The sequence below is a fragment of the Carex rostrata genome, chromosome 24 (assembly GCF_964058835.1).
Source record: "Carex rostrata chromosome 24, lpCarRost1.2, whole genome shotgun sequence".
Lineage (NCBI taxonomy): Eukaryota > Viridiplantae > Streptophyta > Magnoliopsida > Poales > Cyperaceae > Carex > Carex rostrata.
In genome coordinates, this window is record NC_135941.1 from 8,392,364 (window position 1) to 8,414,217 (window position 21,854).

General features: G+C 33.4%; 2 protein-coding genes and 2 long non-coding RNA genes across 7 annotated transcripts; 2 read left to right on the forward strand and 2 right to left on the reverse strand.

Moving 5' to 3' along the window:
* Nucleotides 1-2,561: 2,561 nt before the first annotated feature.
* On the reverse strand, nucleotides 2,562-8,722 carry LOC144575405 (uncharacterized). 3 transcript variants are annotated; one of them, XR_013518440.1, is made up of 7 exons: nucleotides 8,467-8,722; nucleotides 7,978-8,121; nucleotides 6,957-7,027; nucleotides 6,604-6,640; nucleotides 3,171-5,293; nucleotides 2,919-2,995; nucleotides 2,562-2,801 (listed from the first exon to the last, which is right to left on the reverse strand). It is a non-coding gene; the product is annotated as an uncharacterized LOC144575405 (long non-coding RNA). The 3 variants fall into 3 exon arrangements; XR_013518438.1 differs by lacking the exon at nucleotides 6,604-6,640; XR_013518439.1 differs by lacking the exon at nucleotides 6,604-6,640 and having other exon boundaries at nucleotides 7,978-8,127.
* Nucleotides 8,723-10,535: 1,813 nt separating this feature from the next.
* On the forward strand, nucleotides 10,536-13,719 carry LOC144575547 (cyclase-like protein 3). 2 transcript variants are annotated; one of them, XM_078325734.1, is made up of 7 exons: nucleotides 10,536-11,092; nucleotides 11,471-11,515; nucleotides 11,815-11,887; nucleotides 11,982-12,079; nucleotides 12,362-12,432; nucleotides 12,757-12,920; nucleotides 13,698-13,719. In XM_078325734.1, exons 1-6 carry the CDS (start codon nucleotides 10,687-10,689, stop codon nucleotides 12,880-12,882), a joined length of 819 nt encoding a protein of 272 aa, XP_078181860.1. In that variant the 5' UTR covers nucleotides 10,536-10,686; the 3' UTR covers nucleotides 12,883-12,920; nucleotides 13,698-13,719. The 2 variants fall into 2 exon arrangements, with proteins under 2 accessions (XP_078181860.1, XP_078181858.1); XM_078325732.1 differs by lacking the exon at nucleotides 13,698-13,719 and having other exon boundaries at nucleotides 10,537-11,092; nucleotides 12,757-13,000.
* Nucleotides 13,720-16,106: 2,387 nt separating this feature from the next.
* On the reverse strand, nucleotides 16,107-19,409 carry LOC144575668 (Calcium-dependent lipid-binding (CaLB domain) family protein). The gene is made up of 7 exons (XM_078325882.1): nucleotides 19,164-19,409; nucleotides 18,871-18,975; nucleotides 18,534-18,660; nucleotides 17,726-17,797; nucleotides 17,588-17,633; nucleotides 16,801-17,089; nucleotides 16,107-16,380 (listed from the first exon to the last, which is right to left on the reverse strand). Exons 1-7 carry the CDS (start codon nucleotides 19,207-19,209, stop codon nucleotides 16,346-16,348), a joined length of 720 nt encoding a protein of 239 aa, XP_078182008.1. The 5' UTR covers nucleotides 19,210-19,409; the 3' UTR covers nucleotides 16,107-16,345.
* A 314-nt stretch (nucleotides 19,410-19,723) lies between these two features.
* Nucleotides 19,724-20,909, forward strand: LOC144575862 (uncharacterized). Its single transcript, XR_013518542.1, has 2 exons — nucleotides 19,724-20,040; nucleotides 20,641-20,909. It is a non-coding gene; the product is annotated as an uncharacterized LOC144575862 (long non-coding RNA).
* The last annotated feature ends 945 nt before the right edge of the window (nucleotides 20,910-21,854 follow it).

Genomic DNA, 21,854 nt, shown 5'->3' on the forward strand with positions numbered 1-21,854 from the left:
TATTTTCTAAATAAAAAATTGCTTACAACAAATATGTTTTATCAAATAGAGTTACTTTTTTTTCTGGATTTATATGTTATCTGATATCATTCGCTTAAAATGAAATGCAGGGAAATCGGCTATGCTAGGCATACTGTATATGCCACTCTCCACCTCCCTTTGATTAACTAGTATGTATATGCCACTCTCCACTCTCCACCTCACAGTTAAGGTTTGTCAGATTTTCTTCTGAACCACAGGATTTAACATGCTGTTTGAGTTTAGTACTGGTACAGTACAGAATCACTCTGGTAGGCAGTAATTTGTTCTTGTTTTGCCTCTTTTTTTCCCTCTTTTTTTCAATTACATACTAGTTGTCATGCATTCTTAGTACTACCGTACTAGTTCAATATTAGCAGAATATTCTTGAAATATTCGATAAAATCAACTCCATCAACTTAAACTCGTGCATTATTTAATTGCATGAAGTTGTTAATGCATCAGTTCCATCTTCTGCTCAAGCGTCGTTTGATTACAAATTCGTACAGGTTAGTCCTTACAGTCGTATAAATCTGTCATAATAAGTATAATTGAACTGTTTGGTTTTGTTCAGAAATCTTGTCCAGCGAAAAGCTGATACCTTTTTTTTTTCCCGATGATCGGCCGACTCATGCAGAAAAGCTGATACCGTTTTTTTTTTCTTTTATCTCTCATTTTTTTGTTTTTGATTAGATAAAAAAAAATAAAGAGAGCTAAAGTCCAGGTCCATTATACTTCAATAGTAATACTATGCTTGTTGTTTTTGTTTCTAATTTTACTTGTGTAGATTATATTCATTAGTTAATAAGATATGATAATAGTAAAAATATAAGGGTTCCATTTGTAAATTTTACATATTGTTGTCAGTTTTCATTATTTAGATCTACATCCAATATAACTGTAAAGGGCCTATTTGCGTATTTCATGTCATTCTCCTTTTTTCTAATTATTAATGATGTTTTCTTACATTTAATTGATTAGTAATATTAAACTTGTAAATTGCTTTAAAATGAATTCCATATGCTTTGTAGTTTGTACGTATATTAAACATCTATAAGGACTAATATGCAATAATAACAAGTCTTCAATGTCAGAGGAATTTACTCATAATTGCATCATTTAAATGAATCTTAATAGCAATAGAATCGTCTATAATAAAGCTGTAATTTGATTATTGTTTTATCGATTTGACTAAAATCCCATGTTGATTTGCGCATTTCTTCTTGTACAATTCTTTTTATTTTATTCTTTCTTTATCAAAGTAAGCACTGGAAAAGGCATGTTAGTCCGTGTTCTAAATTGAATTTCTAAATTTTTTTTTCCATTTGGAGAATTCTTTTACCATTTTTAAGAGAAATGTTTAAAAAGTTTCTTATAAATTATTTAAGTTCATAATACATATCTTGTTTTTTACAAGGAGTGACTGATAGAATGATACCCATTATTTAATCAGAAATAGAAAAAAAGAAAAAAAAACAAAAATTATTTTAGTTTTTTATGTAGGTTGCACATTCTTTTGGGAGGATTTTTAGTGATTTTGTGTATTAAGAGAATTTAGTGATTTCGGGTCAAAAACGAAGTATTCTTATTAAATAATATTTTTATGCGGTTTGGACACAAATTGCACGCGACTAGAGTAAGAAACTGAAAATGGATGATCTGAAAAAATTTCAACAAAAATATGTTCTAATTTTTTACAACTTCTATGGCCAAATCATACGTATAATTGTCAATTTTATTGAATTTCATCGTTATTTGTTCCTTCAATATGTACTAATATTTGTGAACCGTTCGTTTTCACATGAGCAATGGCTAATCTAATTATATAATTTTATTAAGTAATTCTGAAATTATAAAAAATGTTAAAATTGTTGTGTTAAATAATTTATTAAATGACATTTAGCTGGACATTGAGTCTTTCAGGGCCATTTTTGCATGATCCATAAGATTTAGCTGGACATTGCATATGCTTAGAAATGAAAATTTATCAAATGAGAGCGGTGGGGAGGGTTTTTGGGGGAAATGAAAATTTTGGACACTCGTAAGAGGGAGAGAAAGAGGCAGTGAGGGGGTGAAGAAAAAAAAAATATAAAGGATTCAAAATTTTAGCAAAAAATATAGAGGAAAGAAAAAAATTTGACAACAAAAATTTAGACATATAGAATCAGTTTATTTAGATTGAACTTTATCTAAAAATAATATTTTTTACAATAATTTAAGAGATCAGTGAAAATTTTGGCAAATTAACTTGGACATTCAAAATTAATTTATTTAGGTTGGATTTTATCTAAGAAAATGATTGGCAAATGTCTATTTTTTTAATGATGGGATGAAAACATTAATACAAAACAATTTAGAAAATATATTTTATTATTAATTTACATGATCAATCAGTTGAACAACAAGTCATACTATATAGCATCAAACAAAAGGGCAATAATTCAACATGACATAATTTCTAAAACTATGCTTCATAAGTTGTATTCACTGATAAATGCCCATGATATGAGAAACATTATCACTGTCACCAAACAATTAACAAAAGACAAGAAAGCATAAGAAATCATAAGAATTAACAAAAGACAAATACCCTTCCAGGACCTTCACAGAAAGCATATGTTACATTTCAGGTATTGTAAATGCAACTACTGAAACTATTCATGGATTCATATCAAAATAAATAAAAGAACAATATTAACCCTACTTCTTTTCTCATACTTCAACAACTCAACTTCATGGTGTCCTGATTACATCTGCTACTTCATCACCATTCTTTCTAATACCTGCTTTTAAAGAAGAAATTATTTTAAAAAATGAGTTAGAATTTTTTTTCTTAGGATAAGGAGAAAAAACAAATGTAATGAAAGCAAAGACCAAACACGGTAATTTTAGACATGTACATATTGTTGAAGACAAGTTCTTCAGACCACTACGATAATTCGTGGAGTTTTTTGATATTCCTATGAGCATCATTTTCCTGCACACAATTGAGAAGATTAATACAAATCCGATGGGGTGATAAAATACTGTATAGACTACAGATCCCCTCTAATCAGTGGAGTTTGTAAATATTTAATTCTTGTTTAATAAAATTTTTGTGGAAGCCTCTGCCAACTCATAAAAAAAACACTACATAATTGTTCTTCACGTACTGCTTGGAGAAGTTGACATCTTTGTCGATTATGGCCTAGCATACCACAATGCCCACATTTGTTCTTCCTCCTTCCTTCAAGTGAAGACTTCATCATCTCGTACTTTTTTTTTGGGTGCACCTTTCGTCACAACAGGTTTCGAATTCCCGATCTTTTGGGGTGATTTCTTATCACTTGAAACAACATCCTTTTTCACCTTAGGCTTCTCGATTTCTTTCGCAATTTCATTAAGCCGTCGTTGCTCTTCTTTTAACAACTCTTTTGTTTTCACAAATTATGCCCTCGACTTAGATGCTTGGTAGCATATTTGTTTGCATAGCTCTGTCAGCTCATGGCACATTTGGACCTGCTCGGAAACCTGAAAATTCCCACCCTTTTTGTCCAAAGAAAACATCGACTTAGCAGTTTTGGTCCATCTTTCATCAATGCAACACTGAGGAATGAACGGGACATCCAAGTGTATCAATACAACAAACACGTAACTGCATGGTATTTTCTCACATTCCAATTTGTAACACGCACATGTAATTTTTTCGATATTGCCCTCAGAAACAAAGCACTCCACATTTACCCGACTCTCCAGTTTACTTTTTGGAGCAAGGATGTACGTTGAGGACGTGTTGCTCTCGGGTTCTTGAATAACCACAAATTTCTCTGATTTTTCAATTTCCTCACGAATAATAGCAAAGACTTTTCGTGTGTAGTTGTTTGATGCAGATTTCTCGAGATTGTAGAAAGGAGATGTTAAAACTGAAAATGTCTGAGATGATCTGCAATCTAACTCGGTCTCTTTTGTGCGCATGCTCGTAACACATCGCTCAAGCTGCTCTACAGCCTTACACAAATACAACCTACTATTCATGTACTTGTGGATCTTGGAATTGAGGCTCTCGCTTCTCTGATTAGTGGACATTCCTAAGAACATCTTATTCTTTACAAAAGCCCCGTCCCATAATTGTTTTGACGCATAAATCTTCTGCAACCACTTTCTACTTTTTGGTCTTTCACTCACATTATCATCAAACTCCTGCCACTTGTTCTCAAATTATTCAGGACTGTATACCTTACTCATCAGCTTGTGGAACATTCGCATGACTTCTGAATCACGAATATATTTTTTCGCATTCTCCCCCATATGCCATGTGCATATCTGGTGTGTTGTGCCTGGTAATACTGATTGAATGGTCTCACGCATAGCAAGATCACCATTTGTAATTACAGCCTTAGGTCGTACTTGATACATGGCCTCCATAAATGCTTTAAGAAGCCATTCGTATGATTTTTTATTCTCACGAGAAACAATGCCGCATGCAAAAATAATTGTGCTCCAATGACGATTGACGCCTAAAAAAGGAACGACTATCATTTTATACCAGTTTAGCTGGTATGTGCTGTCAAAGACAACTACATCTCCAAAGCTAGAATAATCGAGCACTGATTGAGCATCGACCCAAAAGAGACTTGTCAAATGATCTTCTTCTGTTTCATATTTGAAAAAGAAATCTGCATGTGCTTTCGTCCTCTCCTTGAAGTACTTTATCACTGAATCCGCATCATTTGCAAGCATCGCAGCCCGCTCGTGCATAGAGGTAAAGTTATACAAATTCTTCAACTGATAACCACGGTGTTCGTATCCACCACTCCTTCGTTCTGTGTAATCTAATATTTGATAGTTGCGGATACCTGAGCTTCCAAGAGTAACTATCTCGACCTTCTCAGCTTCATTAATAGAACAGTGAGATTGGAGGAAATGAGTAGTATCACTAGATGCTAAACTGTGATTGTGAACATCTACATAGTTTGTCACCCACCATTTATCAATTTTCGGATCAAATTTGATACAGAGCTTAACGGGGCAGCCACAACGAGAGAGTGCTGAGGTCGCTCTTTTTTGATCTGGCTTATCCAAATTCTTTTTATCTCAAAAACCAGATTTGTTGCAGCAAAACCAACATAATGTAATGGTGTCATTATGTGGGTGTCTTTTAATTATGTTCTTCCTTATGCTAAACCATTTTTTTTGCATAATCGTTGTAAAATTCGTAAGCTTCTTCTTGGCTTGAAAATGTCATATTAACAACCCTTTCATACTCTCTCAATGATCCTATACCGACTTCATTAGCCTACAAAAATTGGTGGAATGAAACCATAATAAGTACAAATAATTTTCAACATTTCGTGGATCTTTCAATGTATGCTATTATCCCCTCCATAAATAATCTAGGGTATAATCAAAATTAAACTAGATTATTTGATAAATAAACTTATTGGCCAAATATCTAATTTTTATATGATGTAGAACGATGATGAATAGTAATGCAAAGTTGTGACAGTTGAGCATGTTATCATATACATTTTATAGCTTTTCATATTTTGAAAATATGAATTTTTATCTGCTGACATTTTCAGTTGGTATACTCAAATTGAGTAATTATTTCACCATTTTACTCATCTCTGAGTTCTTTATCAGTGATACAACAGGTTTGAACAGACTTGGCTTGGTTTGACCAGCAGAGACAATTCACTGGTAAGAGGTATTTGAGGTACTTTTGACTACCAGTTGAGTATCAATTAGGCACAGCTTCTATCTACAGCTAATACAAGCCTGGTTATTCTTTGTTTGGCATATCAGTAACTGGTTTAGCATGGCCACCATACTGAGACACCATGAATCAATAAGAACTTGATACCAGTAACTTAAAAGCTTTACCAGAAAGTGCTTTTTTACAATATGATCCCTTATTTTAGCATAATTATTCATCTCACATGCTCTTATGACAGAACAGTGGTGTAATGAATGGTCTTAGAGAATTGAATCCTTGGATTTCACATAAATCTTATCTCATTTGCTCTCATTCACTAATCATGCCAATGGGACAGTTAAGAGGCTGTCAAGCTCTCTATTTTGCTAATTAAAAAACTTTTTTCATTCCTCTGCATAGCTACATGTCAAGGAGACACTGTCGTGTATCAATCTCTAACTTTTAATTAGGGGTGTTCAATCGGTCGGTTCGGTTTAAATCGAACTAAAATAATCAAATCAAATTTTTTTCACTCATAATTAAACACTCAACCGAACCGATCGAATTAAAAGGACCAACCGAACTAAAACCGAACCAATTAAACCGAATTAAACTGCAGTTTATTTGGTTGAACCGAACAAAGACTTTGAGTATTTATTTTTAAATAAAAGGAAGGAACAGCTCATCCATTACTAGAAATATCTAACAAGCTTATAAAAAAAATCCAAATAACAAAGAGAGTAAACACTGGTATCGCCAAATATCTTGCAAAATAGCAAATACTGGGACCATTAAAAAAAACAATAGGAAGTCATTTTGAATTCATAGTAAGAATAAGAAAGTACTCGTACCAAAAAAAAAAATAGAAACCATAGAGAACAAGAAGAAACCAAGAAATTAAAGGATAGTACGTATTTGTTCTCATCAGCAATCTGGTCCTATAAGAAACTGCCAGAAATATATACAACAAATTAGAAAAACTGGTATTGACAAACATCAAAAATAAAAGGCTGTAGTAGTAAAAACTAGAATCCGCTGCACACACAAAGATAATCAGCAAAACCATTGTACATGTTCAAACCAGCAAATCAGAAAAACAAAAAAACAGAAAGCCAACTGAATTTGTCATACTTCCCTCTTTCTCAAGAAATGCAAGTTGGGTTGGGGTTCGGAGGAAAGAGGGAAAGTGCATTTCTGATATATTAGTGTTTTCCTACCAAGCAGTCTAGAATAGTAAGATATTAAAATTTAGTCGGAAACGAACCATGAGATTTTCTTCTGCAGTAGACTTCCGAGGCGAAGGGCGCATCACCTGTCGGCTCTTCTCCATAAACACTGTCATAATAAGAGAGAAGGAGAAAATCTTAACAAAGAATTAATGACACACAAGAAAAGAAGACATCGTACGTGTCTAGTTGAACTTGAAATTAAGCACTGAAATTATTTAGGGTTCTTGTGGGTTGAAATTTATCTTAAGTTATGAATTACTCTGATTAAACTAGCAATAGTGCTGTTTAATCCTTGGTTTCTGGTAGGTACTTAAAAATTCAGCTCAATTCTCTAACTATCTACTATTGCTTAATTTGGTAAGTATTTAAAAAAGTTTACAAATGACATTATATCAAGGTCCAAGCTGCACAAAAAAAACTTTCTAATTTAACCATGTATTCTGACTTTGATGAGTCAATATGACAGTGTATTCTGACTTTGATTGAGTCAATTCCTAATTGGTCAAAGTCAGAATTAAAGGCATCTTCATTGGTTAAATTCGAAAAAAAAAAATTCTACTTCTTTTTAAATTGGAAGATGCCCATATTCAGACTTTGATTGTGTCAATTCCCTAACGAGTAACTATCTACTGTTATGGCAACTCTAATTGACTAAATCAACTAAATTGGAAAGAAGGAAGTGTTTGCAAAGAAGAATGTTCAAAATATTGATTCAAAAAGTTGAAATTTGGAACCAAAAGTGTTTTTAGAAACATACCCAAACTCATACACTAAAAAAATATTAATTTGATAGTTGACAAATACTAAAAGACAGATAATTGAACTTATTAAAATAAAAAAAAGTTCATGAAAGCTAGGATCAATCTTTTGGAATTCCATTACATTATAGTTTTCTGTATTGGAAATGCCAATATCAATACAGAATACCCCTTCAAGTTCAGTGAAGTATGACCAGAACACTTATCGAGTTTCACCCTTTACTGGTATCATCACTGTACCATTAGTCCATTACCCCTTAAAATATTTAGTAAAGAAATATAATGAAGAATTACTTACGTTTGTATTTGTATCATGTGTTCTGTGCTCACAACGAGTGTTCATTGGCGAAACATCAGCTGCCACTTCTTTGCCCTTGTAATTATTCTTACTTGTCCCGAAGTTGCCATTCTCTTTCAACAGGTGTTGTTCAGATCAGGCAGTCTACAACTTGTACAGTAGGAAAAACAAACTCATGAACCTTACAGAGGTAGCTTCAAAACATTAATGGTAAGAAACTGGCTTAGTGCTAATCCTATTGTACTTGCAATCTGAAAGTAAGCATGAATGAACCAAAATAGAACCTTGTAGTTACTAACTTACTTCATACCTGCTATCATATAACCCATGCCGTAGTTCCTTCTCGCAACTACCAAGTATCAGTATAGAACTCACACACAAAGGAGGACAATTTAGGCATTAAGGTACCATTTTCCATTTGTAAAGCATAAGGCCAGGTTTATTGAAGACCAATTGGAATGTGAGAGATAGGTAAATTAAACTTAATACCTTTCGAAATCAAGGGCAATTGTTAGGAGGTGCGAGGCGACATGGTCAGATCGAGGCGGAGGCGGAGGCGGAGAAAAGGCGACTGATCGCGAGCTATGTGGAGGCGAAGTGGTCAGATGGTGGGGTTCCTTGGATTCCTTTAAGGAGAGGCGGGTCACACGAACAGGGATACAGAGCGAATGGAGAGAATGAGGGAGAAAGGGGGCGACCGAACGAGAGAGAGAGACACGGAGCAAATGGGTGGGAAGAAAGAAAGCCTAACAGAGCCTAACAGAGATTTCAACACACAATCTTATACCAAAAGTGCCATTTTAGAAATCAATGATTGTAATCGATTCTGCAAAATTTTTACTAAAACAGTTGCTAAAAGTTAGTTTGCACAGCAGCATCGCTCTTTTTTTTAGAGAAATTTGGATATATACCCATCACAACTTCGTTAATTAGATATTTACTCATCCAAAATTAAAAATTAGATATTTACCCATCTAAATATAACCAAATTATTAATATACCCATGTTTAAATTTTTTCACTAAAAAATATAAATCAATATTCATAAAATATTTAAATGACAATTTTACCCTTATCATTTATTTTCTAAAAACTTCCATCGCTATGTTCATGTGCAAGTGCGACCCCTTCCTCCTCCGTTCACCCTCTGCCCCAGCCCGCCCTTCCTCTCCCTGTCTTCCTTCTCCCCCGGCCCCTAAAACTACCCGCCCCTTATTACTTGTAAAAAATGTAAAGTTGGAGGATCCATTTGAAAACTTCTCCTTGTGTTTCTGACAATCCATCTCCTCTTATCAGCAAGTGCAAACGACGTCCCTATTTCATCTCTATGCTCCTGATTTTGGACCAGTGAGTGGTGTAGCTTGTTTGTATGCCAATCAATTGAAGAAGTGTTGATAAATTGAAAGAAAAACTTGATTAATTTGCATGCTCTCAGTGAAGTTCAGTAGTACTTGTAATGCTTTTACCAGTTTTCTCCTCTTCTACTCAGAAGCCGTGCTCCTTATTCAAATAGAGAGATCTTGATTGGTTACTCTATAATGCTTCAAGAGCTGATAAATACATCATATTTGATCTTTTTCATCTATTACGAGCTAAGCTGTATTTATAATTTTTTTTTTTACAAGTTCTTAAACTCTATAATAGTTTTACACTCGTACCAGCAGTGGTATCGTCGGGGTGGAGGAGAGGGAAGGCAAGGAGAGGAAGGGTAGGATGGGCCAGAGGGAGGACGGAGGAGGAAGAGATCGTACTTGTACAAGAACACAGCGATGAAAGTTTTTAGGAAATAACTGCTAAGGGTAAAATTGTCATTCAAATATTTTATGAATATTGATTTACATTTTTTAGTGAAAAAATTTCAAAATGGGTATATTAATAATTTGGATGTGTTTAGATGGATAAATACCTAAATTTTAATTTTGGATGGGTAAATATCTAATTAACGAAGTTGTGATGGGTATATATCCAAATTTCTCTTTTTTTTATCGTATGACATAAAAAAAAGTTCTCTTTGTGTTTTCATTTATTATTTAATAATATTTTTGTTATCAATAAAAAATTCTCAGTAAATTACGCGAACATTTTGCTCGAATATTTGCCCAAACCTTCAACAGTCAACTAGAGTTAGAGTTGTAAATGAGCCGAGTTTGAGTGAGTTACCTCCAACTCGAACTTGGCTCGTTTAATAAACGAGCGAGCCAACTCGAGTTGAGATGATAATAACGAGTTGTAGAACCAATTCAAACTCAGCTCGTTATCAACTCGAGTTGGCTCACAACTCGTTTATAACTCGTTTAACCAATAATAGTATTATAACATAAGTTCAAATATATTTTACACGAATCTCGAAGCACAAATAAGATTCAGGTTTGATTATTTTGATATTTATTGTGACCAATGCTATGTAATTTTATGTAACTCGAGTTATAAATGAACAAGTTAAAATCAATTCGAACTCAGCTCATTTATTAAACGAGTTGGCCAACTCGAGTTTTAAATCAACTGAGTTATAAACGAGGCGAATTAAACGAGCCGTAAACGAGCGAGTGACGAGTTCGGGCTTTTTCCCAGCCCTTAGTCAACACACTCTCCTCGTCACTCGCCATGGCAAACTTATCTTCGTTGTTTCTCTTCCTTCTCTTCCATCTATATATACCAAATCTTGCCTCTCAACTCTAATATTTGCCCAAACTCTCAACACACACTCGCCATGGCAAACTTATCTTCGTTGTTTCTCTTCCTTCTCTTCCTTCTTCCGCTCAAAAACCTGGCCTCTCTCTCTCCCCACCCTGCCTACGATGAACCTACCACTTGCACTGTCAACCCCATTCGCCCAACCACCAGCACTACGTCTGATTCGGTGCCACGTGGCACACAGATACTGGACATCACACACCCGTACAGGGTCGGGGGCATGCCGACGTGTCCCTCCTCCGACGGCCTTGGCCAATTTCTCTGGTTGCACGAATCCATGGCTAATGGATCAGTGCACAATATGTCAGAATTAAGGATGGTTGTGCATTCTGGCACGCATGTCGATGCGCCAGGGCACATGTACCAGGAGTATTTTGAGGGAGGTTATGATGTCGACTCCCTTGATCTTCAAGTACTCAATGGTACGTATAAATCCTGACACGACAGTTAGTAACAGAACATTAAACAGTAACAATTCTGATATCAATACCAGTACCAGTACCATACTATTGCTGGAATGGTACTGATATGATGCCAAAATTGCATATAACTTTGTTATTGCTAAGTCTTTGGCAGCATTTTTATGTTTGGAAAATGATATTTACCCTTATATCCTGAAAATTCTGGTATCTGCAAGATATATCTTTTGTTTTTAGTTATTTCATTTCAAAACTTTCTTTCTTGAGGAAAGTTCATTTTTGCACTTATGTCCTTTTAAGTTTTGCTCGTTAATTGTTCAGTTGTAATTTCCTTTGATATTCTTACTCATTCATGTTTTTCTTTCTTTTCCTTTTTGATAGGTCCTGCTTTGCTAGTTGATGTCCCAAGAGACAAGAATATAACAGGTAATAATTTTGCAAAGTATTTTTTTTTTTTTTTTTGTCTTTTTGAAATAAGGCACTGGAACCCGACATTTTTTCATCCCACACCTTAAAGAGACCAGTCAACCCTTTCTGTCTCAAATGGGGCTTGAACCTGCAACCTCCTTTATGGGAGAATTTACCCCAACCACCTCATCTAACTGTGGTCTGTTCATTGTATTGTGTTGTGATATTTAATTTGTAAAATAGAGAAACTTTTTTAGTGAATGTCATGACTCATGACAGACAGTTTTCTTTATTTCTCTCTATATTTGGTTTTGCAGCTGAAGTGATGGAATCATTACACATCCCAAGAGGAGTACAGCGGGTGATTTTCAGAACATTAAACACTGACAGGTACAAAGGCATGTTACCAGATTTGATATTGTCTTAGTTAATTCACAATAAAATAATATAATTATTAGAATAAAAATATAGCATATCTATGCAGGAAGCTGATGTGGAAGAGAGAATGTGACTCAAGCTTTGTTGGATTCATGAAGGATGGTGCACAATGGTTGGTTGATAATACCGACATTAAACTTGTTGGTGAGTTTATAATTATTTAACTGCACTGATGTATCAACTCTGAGAAATTGTTAGCATACAGTAAGAATTATGTTTTCCTAATTTATAAATATTGTAATATATAAGTTATTTTTGTGTTTAATTTTGGATTAATGATTCCCAAATTTCTGTGTCCAATTCCTTTTTGTACTGGTAGATGTTATAAGATGTGAATTCTTTATACATTTGCAGGATTGGATTTATTTTCGTAGTCTTATTCCCATACAATTTCTATCCTAATGTTTAACCAAGATATATTTGCAGGAGTGGATTACCTGTCAGTTGCAGCATTTGATGATTTAATCCCTGCTCATTTGGTATTTCTCAAAAGCAGGGTAAGATAACTCTGTATTGCAATCATCAATAGTTGACAATTTAGATGCTCCCTCATTTCTCAAGCATCTTTCATACTTGTTCTAATACGGCTTTTTTGATGTTCCTGTTTTGTCTAAATTTTCCAATTTGAATATATTTATTTTGTAACAACTATTTTATCCATAAGTGTGTAGAAATCCGAAAGATGATCATCCGAAGCTTTAAACACTAGAACAGAACCATAAGATAATGCTATAGGGTTGTTTATTGAGTTTATCTAAGATTAAGTGTTATCTTGCCGTCTTTGTGTGTAGTCTGATGAAGTTTCTTTGTATGCTTGATAGGAAATAATAATTGTAGAAGCTTTGAAGCTGGATGGTGTGGAACCCGGAATATACTCTTTGCACTGCTTGCCGCTTAGATTAGTCGGTGCCGAGGGTTCTCCTATTCGATGCATCCTTATCAAATAAATACTATACATTTGCTATATATATCAGAAGAAGTGTGTGTTGTTTGTGTGTATTTACTTCTTGCTCATATTTTGTGATATTAAAGTTCGTCGATCCAAATCATTCAACATCATCTGTATATTAAATTGTGCTAGGAGACTAAATTTTACATTTTTTTGGAAATTGTTTTACTATTTTTGTACAATTTTTGAAAATCCCTTTTTTTAATGGTCTAGAATTTTATGAAACATATCGATTTTAAAAAATTCTAAAAAAATAGTAAAACAATTTTAAAAAAAATGTAAATTTTGGTCTCCAAGCACATTATACCCGGAATTTTTATATATATAAAAAAATAAATAAATAAAATATTAAAAATAAGAAAGGTACGATGAAAATTTGAAAAATAAGAAGGCAAGAGGTTGCCATGGCGTCCCAACCGGACGCCATGGCATATCCCAGTCCAAGAATTTCAGCTAAAAAGAAAATTAATTAAATTCTAGGGACTCCATGGCATATCCAGTCCCATATACAAACCTCACGAAAGCTCTTTTTTCAGTTGAAAAACGCTAAGTAAAGTTTCTTTTTCAGCTTTTGTATATGAGACTAGGTATGCCATGGCGTCCCGCTGGGATGCCATGGCAACCTCCTGCCTTTCCATTTTTATAATTTCCGCGGTACCTTTCTTATTTTTAATATTTTATTTATTTATTTTCTTATATATAAAAATTCCAGACATTAAACGATCCGAGTTGACTTTTTGAATTTTAGAAACAAAGATATGAGCATAAAATAAAACATGCCCTTCATGAAAACTTACCCATTACTTCATGAAGTACAATATTGTTGGACAATAAAATGAGAATGATGTAACACCAACCACACAAGATGTAGACAGTTTATTTAATTTGGCTTAGATGATGTCGTCAGGAATATTGACATGCAAATTGAGAATAGTGAGCTAAATTCAAATTGAGAATAGTAGCTAATTTAATATTTTGTTGGGTTAGTAAAATAGTGAGTTAATTTATAAAAGACAAACAAATAATAGTGAGTAGTTCTTAATTCAAATGTGGATTAGCTCAAAATAATAGTGTTATTTTCGAGTTAGCTCTATTATTGCTACAACCAAATGCACCCTAAATAATATATCAAAAATAAGAACAAGAAGTGGGTAGAGAAAGCAATTCATGATAGAAGAGCTACTTTTCTCAGACAAGCAACTATGCGAATGTGATTAGTAAATTGAAAATTGGAAGTCTAAGTCCACTGTTTGTTCACAGAAAAACTATCATTTGACTTGCGCTAATTCTATAGAATTACTAATTCAATGTTGTAACTTGTATAACAAATCTTATAAAAAATGCACTTTAAATTTCTAATATTCAGTGGGACCACTTTGTGTACTTGCAACTTGCACAACTTGCCAAACTAACTGTACTTGATACGTGACCACTTGATATACTTCTCTAACTTATAGTTAATGACAGTTTTAAAACCTTCTAGAACATTTTAAAATTGAATCACTTCTCAAACTTACAGTTTTTTCAAAATAGTCCCGGAAATTATACAAAATTAATTTTTTTGAATCACATTTTCTTTTTCAAAATTAAAATTAATTTAATATTTTTCTTCAATTATTAATATTTATATATGCATCTATATCCTATAAATTAAAACTACACATACTATAAAACATAAAGATGCAAACTATAGAACTTCAATACTGTAAAATTTTCAAATGTAAACTATAAAACTAACAGATGCAAATTATAAAACTGTAAATTTGAAACCTAAAACACTATAAAACTGAGATAAACACACTACAAAATTCAATACTATAAATTTAGAAGATGTAAACAGTAAAACTAACAGATGCAAACTATAAATCATCAATACATCAAATATTCACAACCACATTATTAAACATTAAAAACTATTCACAAGATGAATACTGTAAAATTAACATGGTGAATACTGTAAAATGACAATATCAATACTCCATATCGCATCTCTATCATCTCTTTCCTCCAGATTTTCACAAGATGAATATTGAAAAATCACATGATGGATATTGTAAAATTAACAGGAAAAATACTGTAAAAATAATAGATCAAATTAATTCGTCATTGCAAAGGAAAAATGAATAAGAGAAGGTAAATACAAAAAAAAAACAATTACAACATAACATTTCAATGTGCGATATCCTGTAAAATGTGACATATATCTTGTAATTCAGATATATATGTACTTAAAAAAAAACAGAAAATACAAAATCAAACGAAATTACAACAATCCAATGGAATTAAAAAAAAATTATGTTAAAATGCTAAATCTGTCATTGCATACAATGAAAACAACAAGTTCAACAGAAAAACTTACTAGATTTGAATTTCGTCGTCTTATATCCGATCGAGATCCACTCCTAAAGGTTCCATCGGGATCATGTTTAAAAAACAAGATCGAGTCAATATATCTCAAAAAAAATCATCATTGCAAAGGAAAATTGAATGAGAGAAGAAAAATACAAAAAAACAAAAAAATACGATTTCGTTTGAATGATAGTCAGTACCGATGAAATGGCGACTAGGAACCCTTGAATTTTCACTTGAGACGAAAAGAGGAAGGAAAAGCACGCTTGAATCTTCCCTCGAGACAAAAAAGGAAGGAAATCGCAAAGCAGATCTGATCGGAAATGGAAGATTCGGAAATGAAATTCAGAAAAGGAAGGTTCCGTGTTGTTTAAATAGGAGGAGACGAGACCCATTAGAAGGTGGGACTGTCGGAAGTTAAACGACAGTTGAACCCGGAATTGGATAAGGCTGTGAATAGTCAATGGACAAAGGTCAGTGGACCAAGAACATTTCTCTTGAAAATTATGGATGGATATGGGTGTTAGGATTGAGAAAAACATGTATGAGAGAGTTGAAAAGTGAAAACTTAGGATGAATTTATCACACTACTATTTTTTTTTATCGTTACATCAAACACTTATGATACGTATATTTGAAAATTATTTTTCAAAAAAGAAATTTGAGAGAATTTGCTTGTGGTCTAGTAACAAAGACAATATTCTCTGTAAGGAAGATTATAAGTTCAAAATTTAGATGAAAAAACTTCTTGTGAATACTAAATAATTTTGAGGATGAAAAAACAAAATTAAATTGCAAAGGCATTCCCAGTTTTCTCGCTTGTGTGCTCTCCTGTTTAATCTTTCCATTGTTCAATTATTTTGAGGATCCATGTGACTTCGATACTGCAGTGAAATAACAAAAATAAATTCCATATTTACAATAGATTTACCAAACAATAATAACTACTGATTCCTCGTTCTTATTCACACAAAATATGAAGATATCTGATATTTAACAGCAAAACAGTAAACAGTCTACAAATTACAGTAAGAACAACTTGTACTACAAATTTGTGGCTGTGGTCTTCTCACCATTCTAAAGATCCATATCTTGATTTTAAAGTTTTACAACTAATATGGCGGAGGATATCTTCCCGGATATGGTCCTGAAAAAGAAGTAACAATAAGCCCTTCACAAAACAAATTTCTGTTTTCCTTTTTCTTTAAAATATAAATTTGATGTTTTATCATTTTAATTACCCAGCATTTCTCATACTCACAATTAATACACAAAAGGCATTGCTCAAAATAATTTGTAAACAACAATCGATCAGAAGCAGCAGATTGTAATGGGAAAGATATAGTTCTATGGTGGCATATCTGCTCTTGGCAAAGCTCTTTTGCTTAGTTTCTTCCAAAACTCCAAATTAAAATTAAAATCAAACCAAGAGGATTTCTATGTTGGTTTTCCAATTTAATGAGCTCGTTCCAGGAGATTTAGCTTGGACATAAAAGAACACACAAATTACCAGATACCAAAATGCAGGAAAATACCATGAAAAAGAAATTCAATATACAAGTTGTACCTGGTTGTGGGTAGTAAGGAGGCTGTCCTGTAGGTGGAGGTTGGTAGGGCTGTCCATATGGGGCAGGAGGATATGCATTTGGTGGGTATGGGTTGGTCATAGGCGGAGGCGGGTAACCTGCACTCGGGTATGAAGGCGGGCCAGAAGGTGGGGCTGGGTAAGGATACCCACCAACTGGAGGGTATCCATATGGAGGAGGTGGCTGGCCATATGGTGGCATCGACCCGTATGGTGATGCCGGTGGAGCTGTATGTGCATATGGGTCGTATGCTGATGGCTTATGTTTATTCTTTAAGGAATGAAAAAGAAAGTCTATCAACATAAACCACTATCATTACCATATATGAACAGTATTGAGATCTCCAAACAATTAAGACAGTATCAAGCAAATCTTCTTCAGATGTTTAAAACTAGGCATATTTCAGTGTTTTGTCTGAAAGCACAGGATGAACTAGAGATTCTGATATCACATTATGATACCCAATAAAACAATCATTCAACCCTTCTAGCCTAGAATTGCTTTAATTAGGAAAAGAAGAAAAATAGCAACCTTCTCTAGAAATTAGAAGTTAAATCAGTAGGCACAGTAACACATGGGGCACGAACAAATAAGTCAAAGGCTTTGAGAAACCTAGATGGTTATTTTTCTGTAACAACTGATGCTGGAAGCAGTATCACTATCATAAGATGTATACTATATTTAGGCTCTCAAGTACTAGTGTTAGCACATATTATGCTTTCAAATAGTACACTACTACTAAGAAAAAGAAAATTAAAAAATACTTACCGATGCACCAGAAAAATGCATGATGAGCTTCACTTCTCCTCCAGCCCTGCATTCAGTCCAACCACCATGAAAATTGGAATTCTATTCTTCAAATGTATTTTTAAGATATTCACATCTACAAGAAGAGGATAAAATTACTTGAGGTTCCGGGTTTGGATTGGCCAAGAGGAATCATCGTAACCTTGTGTTAGAACTTTGTGAAGTTGAACTCTGGGAAACACAAAAAAGTATTCATCAAAAATTAATTATCTAGAAATTTTGAATACAATTATTCAATAACTTGTAGCACTAAAGAAAACCAAATGAAAAGGAGTCATGAGAGGACTCAATTTCTGAAGTGTCCATCGTTGTGTCCTGTACCAGTTTCTTTTAAAAAACATTGTACCAATAAACGCTTAAGTGATTAGTTTTAAAACTAAATTAGTTGCTTTTAACATATAATCATGTGACCGTGTTTTTACAAATACTGAATGGGTCACTTTTAACAAAATATGGCTTTTATAATAACTTAGCTAATTACTTTTTAACATTTTCTAGTTCCCCTTAACATATATAGTTACAATTCTCAAAGCGTGTCGGGTAGTGATATGGAAGTCACATCAGTTGCCATCATTGCACTTCTGTGACCTTTAGAAACTAAGGTTTTACAAGAACAATATTTTTGTCAAAACTAACTAATTTAATGTTAAAAGCACACAATCACAGAGTAACTTTTTTATAATTTTATGTTTAAACAATAAACTTACTGTTTTATTTTGAGAAAAACTAATGGTCAAAGCCCTCGTTTCATTGATTAAAAGACAAATAATTTTTACTGTTGAGACAACTTATCTATATATACAATTTGTTAAAAAATATATATATATATATATATATATTAGATAGTGGACACATCCAAAGTGGACATTTAGGAGTGGGCTGAATACATTTTCCAATTAAGATGTACCTTCCACTTCCAATAAAATCATCATTCTTGATAGTGTTACTATTCCAGACTGCGACATTAAATTCTCTCAAACCTTCAATCAATGGAATCTGAAACTTCTCTTGGAAAGTTGGGTTTTTACCTCCATCTGTACCAATAATTTCATAAAGGCATTGCAATTTCATAAAAATCCTTTGAAGTTACATTTGAATATATCTCATAAAAATCCTTTTTGTTGCAGCTAAACACCAAAAAGGGAATGCTAAAACCAAAATATTAAATAACTGAGGTTAATTTTGCAATGCAATAAGAGAAGAGAAGAGAAGAGAAGAGGAGAGAAAAAAATGAAGTAGAATACCAGTGCAGGTACGGGTGCGAAATCTAGAATTGGCATACTCAAGGCAGACATATGGATCCTGCCGCGAGAACAGCTCCGTATCTCTCAACTTGTTACAAGCTACAACTGAGAGAGGAAAAGATTATCGTCAAATAACATCAATCAATAATATTCTCTTCCTCTAATTAAGCGTTTTAAATAAATAAAAGATAGTATCTATCTATCTATCCAGCATAGCATCCCTTAATCCCTTCCTTCCTCTAATTGAAATTGACCCCTGAACAAGAGAATTAAAAATGGGGAAAGTAAAGTACCTGTTACATCGAGGAGCTGTCCTTGAATACCACAAATTGTGTTCATGGCAAAAAAGGGAGTGCAATTCAGAAAAAGAGAAGAGAAGAGAAGAGAGGAGATGAGATGAGATCTGGCTGGGTATGGTAATTGCTCAACTGGAGTCGGATTCGGACTATTCTATTTTAATTCGGGTGAAGCGCGTTGAGGAGAGGTAAACCCAAGGAAAGGAAAGGAAAAACAATGGATTTCTAAAACGAGGTCAACCAGGGAATCAGTAGTGAAACCCGAGGAGAGGAACTTCTCTTTGGGCAATTAATCCATCAGATCTTACGCTATTCTACATAAAATGTCAAGCATCAGATTCTATTGGTGGAATGATAAGTGATTAACCAATCATACATTACTCCGTTCTCCGTAGAATAATAATAATAAGTGCTTTGTGTCAATACATACTAACGTAGACGAAAGGACATGATCACATGATCGACACGTGACTTGACCCGGCTAAGGCTAATTAATAAGGTAACGTTAAAAACTTCCCCTTCATTGTATAATTATATACTAAATTCAGATTTTTAATTTAAATTATTCTGAAAATACAATAAATTTTAACAGTAATCAAAATATCCGTGCTAATCAAATTTTTAGCTGCTTGGATCTGTTTGCTCGATAGTTGGATCCTAAGACGAAGAGAGCAGGGCCAGACCCTCCTCCGCCAGCCTGACAAGAGAAAGAGAAGACAACCACGAATCCTCCCTACTCCGCCCGCCTGAGAACCACGGATCCTCCCTCCTCCGCCCGCCTGTCTCTCCTCCGCCCGCCAGTTCCTCCTCCGTTGGTTCTTTCTCCGCCAGCAGTAAATCTATTGGAAGCAACATAAATCTGTTGGCACCCCTGGTAGAAGTTCCGCCCTTGCAACTTCAAGATCAATCTTTATCAATCAAACTGACTACTTGATGCTGATATATTGTATTAAACCTCAATTATACAAAAAAATTTAGTGGATTGTTGAGCAATAGTTTCATGTCCCTCAATTAGGATCATGATAAACAGTATCATGATAGTTTACCTTTGTTGCTTGAATTAACCTTAATTGTGTGATTAGCTTTATTTTAATGAATCATTGCTCCATTAGCTCTAATTTGTGCAGCGATCCACTAAAAAATAGCTCTAATTAGACTACAATCAATCCAATTTAGTGTACATCTTAGTTATAAATTCATCCCTTCTTCTCCTGACTATATATGAAATGAGCTTGAATGGAAAAGTCTAACTTTAGTTGGGCTATGTGTAACTTGAGAGTTTATGTAATTTTAGCTAGGCTATGTCCTAAGCAGTTTATATAACCAGTTTTCATCTATTTATGTAACTTTGCTCATGTAATGATTTTTTAGTTTTAAATCAATGAAAAGTCTACTGTTATTAGTCTCATAAAATTTCAAAATTATTGGAGCTCAGGAGCATTATCTACTGATATGTCTTGTTACTTCTATGCAGGATATGATTGTAGATGAAGAAAATGGCCATCCATCTTCTACAAAACTTATGAAGCCCTTGAATGAATGAAGTTGATATAAATAATAGCAAGGAAAATATTACAAATTACTTGTGTATTTTTGATAGATAGAGCTCTCTTTTGTACAGAACTTAGATTGCTCTTTTTTGGTATATATGCTAATGTGCTCTTTTGGTATGTGCTTGAATTTGATACAAGCATCCAATTATATTCACTTAGATTGACCTAATGAAGATATATGTCAGATTAATTAATCTTTTTGTTTTATTCTGCTTTTTTTGCAAAAAGTTGATAAAATGATAGATGTCTTGCATACATGGTTTAGCTAATAAGTGTCATTTGCTAAATCTGTTAAACGAAAACTTTAGAAGGGCTTCTTTGCAACTTTTACATAATGCACTGGTGACCACCTTGTTCTCCAGCTTGTCCAGTTTCATGGATAATATTCAATTTGTTTTGTTTATTCATTTCGTTCCATGATAACAATATTTACAATTTGTTAATTACTATTTGTAAGAACTGGTACTTATTTTGTACCAATACATAGATGGTCATAGATAGTATGGTTGCCTTGGATATTTGATTTGTCTTAAGTGAAATCCATAAAACTTTAAGTGTAATCTATAATTGTGGTATGCATTAGTATAGTTGCAATAATCTTTACTATGTTTATTTCAATATTTTCATAATGTGGCCGGTTATATATCTATCTCAACAATACCTCAACAATGCCTAAAGAAAACAACCACATATTAACAACAATCAAAGAAAATATTAAAATAAAGTACTCTCTATATTCCACAAAGAATTCATTACAAATTTACAACATCTAAGGCTTCCAAATTTAATTAATTATCCGAATAAAAAAAATAAAGAATCATGGAGCAACCCCAGTTTACATTGATAAAGCATACTTCTGATATCACAACTCTATTATCACAATCACATGCATAAATTCACTTTTACTGCCCAGTTGATACAAGCATCCAACTATATTCAAACTCTAAAAAAAAATTCTGCAGCTTCAAATCAAAGAATATTCTCCAAACATGCCATTGATTGTCAGATTTTCCTGAAAAGAAAGAACAAAAGATAATACACATAAAATAGTTGCAAGAGAATACACATAAGTTTGTAAATTATATTGTCAGAGTAGTTCAATATCAGAATACCAGAATCTCAGAACTCAGACAAT

Coding starts and splice junctions, on each gene's coding strand:
- LOC144575668 (XM_078325882.1), bottom strand. CDS start 19,209: ATGAACACAATTTGTGGTATTCAAGGACAGCTCCTCGATGTAACAG. Junction 18,661..18,870: donor TCGCACCCGTACCTGCACTG/GTATTCTACTTC, acceptor TTATTGGTACAG/ATGGAGGTAAAAACCCAACT. Junction 17,090..17,587: donor TGCATTTTTCTGGTGCATCG/GTAAGTATTTTT, acceptor CATTCCTTAAAG/AATAAACATAAGCCATCAGC.
- LOC144575547 (XM_078325734.1), top strand. CDS start 10,687: ATGGCAAACTTATCTTCGTTGTTTCTCTTCCTTCTCTTCCTTCTTCCG. Junction 11,093..11,470: donor TGATCTTCAAGTACTCAATG/GTACGTATAAAT, acceptor CCTTTTTGATAG/GTCCTGCTTTGCTAGTTGAT. Junction 11,888..11,981: donor AGAACATTAAACACTGACAG/GTACAAAGGCAT, acceptor ATATCTATGCAG/GAAGCTGATGTGGAAGAGAG.